Raw genomic sequence first — 5,416 nt, forward strand, 5'->3', positions numbered from 1 at the left:
AAAGATAAGTAATTAATTGGAAGGGTTCTTACTTTAATGGAATTATTAAATAAAAAATTAAGAAAATCTTCGGCAGGTAAGAATGCTAGGTAGTTAATTAGGCCGTTAAAATGAGTATCTAATTAGATTAAATTGTCTTAGTTACGAAAAAGTACAAAATGAACAAATAATGCTTGGACTAATCGTGATGAGTATTATCTTAGATTAATTAATTATACTCATCAAATCACCTTTGGAAATTGTTTGTATTTTACGCGGTCTTTGCTAATCATTTCTTCGTGGAAATTCAAGTAGATTTTTACACGTATTCGACTCTTCTCGTAAAACCCCAGCTAACTAGCTATATTGTCAACTTTCACTGTCTGTAGAACTACTCAAGCAATTCCATGAATACAAAGGGCTAATATGCTGACTTACGAGTTGACACTGGATATAATCAGAAGGGCTAATATGCTGACAACATATAATGTATATATAACAAAGGAAAAACTGATGATCGATTAGTTTAGCCGAATGATGAATCATGTAATTAGCTAGGGACATGTTTTGATGACTAAGATAATTCGATAAATATATAGTCTAATAGTAGATCGATGGCTTTGCGTTATTAATACCATAACTTTGGAGTCGCTTGATTAACGGAAACATAAATCCGAACAAAAAAAGAATCACATACAAGCTAGCAAAGATGTTTATAACGACACGCGATCGATGTGGCATAACATGTATTATGAGCATGAGTCAATCATTAAAAACTTAATGGATTAATGTGTAAATTACATATATTGTGGTATTTATGCACATACTTGTTGAATTATATAGGATGATTAATCGATATGATGAAGATTCTTGTGATAATAGATTTTCTTGAAGTCTCTATCAAGCTTATATACAAGAAGTACATAATTTAAATTCCTATAAATATGGAGTAATAATGGTTTATGATGAGATCGAGACTTACAATGTCAATTATCATAACCTAGCCAGCTAATAACTACTTCTTTCCTTGATCTACTTGCTTGGTACTCTCTCTTAAGAAAGTAGAAAAAGTACAAGCTATATAGCTAGGGAGCCAAGAAATCTAGGGCTTTCTAGTAGCTAGATCTCAAACTCTGCACAACAAATAACCTGTTTCCATTTGTTCACTTCCAACAAAGATTTCTTATATAGGAGATTGATTCTAAAAAACATATACACTATTAGAGTTTTCATTTTGTAGGAGAAAAAAAGAAGATGGGGTTGAGAGATATCGAAGCAACACTGCCACCAGGGTTTAGGTTTTACCCAAACGACGAGGAGTTAGTTTGCCATTATCTTTACCAAAAGATTAATGGATCATCAAAAGGGTCGTCGTTAATGGTGGAAGTCGATTTGCATGCTTGTGAACCTTGGCAGTTACCAGGTATTGCCAGTTGCCTCTCTCTCTCTCTCTCTCTCTCTCTCTCTGTATCTCTTTATCTCTCCCTCGGCACAAATTTGAGTTCTAGAAATGCAATTTCAGGGTATAAAAACAGAATTACAAGAAGATAGTTTTTGTTGGTTTCTTTTAGCTAGCTTTTGTTGTTTCTCGAATGAAAATCTATAATAGCTTATTATTATTATCTGCTTCACTAAAAGAAAACTCTTGATGTATATCGAACCTAGTTTTCAGACAAAAAGACATTCTTAGCTTTTCATTATTTTCTCAATAATTTGTTCTTTTGGACATCAGACACATTGACTTGAAGTCTTCAACCGACCATGAACTTTGCAAAACAGGAATTCAAACTAAATTTCATCAAAGAAAGGAAAATACCCTGGCTCAATCCTACCTTTTCGCCTCCACCTTGTTTTATTATTATTTCATGTTTCTTTTTTCTTGTTTATTTAGATAAAATCATATGTGGAAATTGCTAATTAATATACCTTCAAACACTTAGCTTCTTCAATCATGCTTATTCTCTTTGATCTGTTATATTACAAGAAAGAATAGAGATTATATTTACTTTCTTTCGTTGAATGATTTTTAATGGCTTAGTACAGAGTTAATTAATTAATTAATTAATTAAACTCATCAGTTGTCATGGAGATTTGTTTTGGTTTTTATATATGCAGCCTTGAGTTAACTACGTGTAGACACAAGATCTTCATATACCACAGCATGAAAGCCATGGCGATTTTAGAGAGAGAGAGACTAACTTATAATCGATTTGGCTTATGTATATGAAGACAGGAGAAGATAGATGAATACTAGTTAGTGATTGGTCTGGTACCAATTATTTGAGACGAGATAAATCCAAAATGTATGCAGATAAATACAACAGGAAAAAGTTAAAAACATACATAATGATGAAACGATGTCACGCTACAAACCGTATTCGTTTTGATTATATACAGAACATACCAAAACTGTAATTGGGTCCCACTCTTCATCTTCATCCCATGTTCTTATTCATCATTCTTGAAATCTCTTCTGCTTCATATCATCATCGAGTTGCCTACTTTCTAGGAAACACAAAATTAGTCAGGTTCTTTTAATGGTGCCCACTGCCCACAATTTATACATACAATTGGCTTGTCATCCATCACACCCACCCCAAAACAACATAACCAAATGTGAATTTAAGAAGAGTTTGTATATACAGATATAGATGATGACACATCTTAGAATGGAGATATAGAATGATGAAATGATGACAATTATAACGGTTGGTATATCTTCTGTCAGTCAGTCAGTCAGTTAGTAGTAGATGACAATCTAATATCTCGACCATATTCACTTTTTTATTTTATTTTTGGTAGTCATGGAGGCTGCGAGTTCCTTTCAAACGATAAATAGTCGGTAAATTTCTGACAGTACAGTCACATATTATTGGGTTTTGGTTAGTGTTGGACTTGAATGTCTGGAAAACCTGTGAAGCTATTAACCACCGGCATCGATCACCATCTAATATCTAGTTTTTTGAATTTTCAGACGTAGCGAAGCTTGGTGCAACCGAATGGTACTTTTTCAGTTATCGTGAAAGGAAATATTCGACTGGTTTTCGAACTAATCGAGCTACTGCATCTGGGTACTGGAAAGCCACTGGAAAAGATAAGCCAGTGTATGATCCAACTACCCACGCAATTGTGGGAATGAGAAAGACGTTAGTGTTTTATCGTGACAGAGCTCCTAATGGCATCAAAACCGAATGGGTCATGCATGAGTTTCGGTTGGAGAATCAACATATGCCTCCTAAGGTACGTTCTTTCTTCATATTGGTCAATATATACGTAGACATCGATTGGCCCATGCATATATACTACTTGCTAGAAATTGAAAGATGCCTAACAAATACAGTTTGTATATGATTTACAGGATTGGGTTCTATGCAGAGTATTCCATAAAAGCAAAGGAGAATTAAATACAGAAATTGGGTCCGAAAAGGATAACATTTTCGGCATTACTTCTTATTATCCTAAGCTATTGGCTTCACCATCTGCAATGGATTGTTGTCATCATAGTATACCCATGCAACCAGGTGAACAACAACTAGTTACCTCATCATTCTCATCATCAGAAATACCACACTTTCACCAGTATGAAAACAGTAATCCAAATAATTCCCTGGTAAATTTATCGGCTGCAAACTTTAATCCTAACTCACCAGTACTCGAGTTTCTTACTTCTGAAGATAATAACATACCGATGATCAATATGACTATCCCTAGAAATTGTGATGATCAATATGGGTTTCTTTGTGATAAGTACTTCGAAGATAATAACTTTGTGGATTGAGGTATAATAGTGATGCTCACATGTCATACGTTCGAAAGAGATTATCATCAAGTTTGTGCATTATAAATATAGTGTTGTTATTGTTTGGGTTTTGGAGATAGAATAATAGGGTTTTAGAGTGTAGAAGATTGATATTGTGGAATATATATATTGTAAATTCAAGTAAGAAGTATAGAATATGCTTGTACTAAATAATTTCCCAAAAAGTTTAAATTAAAATAAAAAGTCAAAAGTTAAAATGAAAAATCAAATAAATGTTAATTTTGGTTTTAATTTTTCATTAACAATTGGGGAAAATAATCGTTTGGTCCTTTTTAGGTGACCCCGTGTCTATTTAATCCTTTGGAAAAATGCCTTTGCTATTTGGTCCATAATTATTTAAAAATATTAAATGAACCAAAGTACCCTTCCGTGTTAATTTCAACTTATTGTAGCAGTTCATTCATCAAAATGAACACTTGTTAATTTCTACTTAATTTTTCAGAAAACCTATATGATACCAGAGTTCATTCCAGAAATGAACTCATGATAAAAACCTATATAAACCAGAATTCATTCCAGAAATGAACTCCTGATAAAAACATATAAACCAGAGTTCATTCCAGAAATGAACTCCTGATAAGAACCTATATAAATCAGAGTTCATTCCAGAAATGAACTCCTGATAAGAACCTATATAAATCAGAGTTCATTCCAGAAATGAACTCCTGATAAAAACAGAGTTCGTTTGTAAAAATGAACATCATCGTCATCATCATCTTCATCTTCTTCGACGTCTTCAAAAGCAGCAGCAACATCGTCTTGAACAGCAGCAGCATCGTATTCATCGTCTTCATCATATTTATCGTTTTCATCATCTTTAACAGCAGCAGCAAAACAAAAAAGAGACAAAAGAAACGCAAAAAACTTTATCGCCTTCATCATCTTCATCGACTTCAACATCATCATCGCAGCATCAATACCAGTAAAGAAGAAAACCCCTAAAAAACTCCATCGTTCATCATCTTCTTCAGCAACAAATCTTTATAAAAAGTATATAAATCAATCACCGTCTTCAACAACATCAGATCTCGAAGTCTTCATCATCTTCGTCGTCTTCACAGTAGCAGATCTAATCTTTCAATCAAGATTCATTATCTGCGACAACAAAAAAACAACAGCATAAAGAAAAAGAAAAAAAAAATGGAGAGAAGAAAAACTAGATCTGAAATAAAGAGGAGAGAGAAAGTAAATCTGAGAATGAAATATTTCCTACGAAATTTTTGTATATATGTGGTCACCCTAGGACCAAATCATTATTTTCTAGGACCAAAGAATAATACAAGGGTATTTGTGCCATTACAAGATGACAATTACATCATCCATGACGTCATCCTAGGACCAAACCATTATTTCTAAGACCAAACTATTATATATTTTTCCAAAAAGGACTAAACAGACACATGACTGAGTCAACTGGACTAGACTCATCCTAATATATTATTTCTAGGACTATTAGGTATTTCCTACTAACAATTAAACTTAAATCTGCCTCTTACTCATAATCAAAATAAACTCTAACTTTTTTCTTGGTCATACGTAAAATTAATTATCATTGTTCTTTTAGTATTCTCACAAATTGAATTTTTTTATAAAACCCTAATTCTTATTTTCCCCCAA

At 33.0% G+C, this 5,416-nt stretch overlaps 1 protein-coding gene across 1 annotated transcript; it reads left to right on the forward strand.

The window, feature by feature from the left end:
- Positions 1-970: 970 nt before the first annotated feature.
- Positions 971-3,971, forward strand: LOC113319548 (protein CUP-SHAPED COTYLEDON 3-like). Its single transcript, XM_026567804.1, has 3 exons — positions 971-1,402; positions 2,954-3,219; positions 3,338-3,971. The coding sequence occupies exons 1-3, from the start codon at positions 1,234-1,236 to the stop codon at positions 3,755-3,757; spliced, it is 855 nt and encodes a 284-aa protein (XP_026423589.1). The 5' UTR covers positions 971-1,233; the 3' UTR covers positions 3,758-3,971.
- Positions 3,972-5,416: the final 1,445 nt, after the last annotated feature.

This window comes from Papaver somniferum, chromosome 10, assembly GCF_003573695.1.
Source record: "Papaver somniferum cultivar HN1 chromosome 10, ASM357369v1, whole genome shotgun sequence".
Classification (NCBI taxonomy): Eukaryota; Viridiplantae; Streptophyta; class Magnoliopsida; order Ranunculales; family Papaveraceae; genus Papaver; species Papaver somniferum.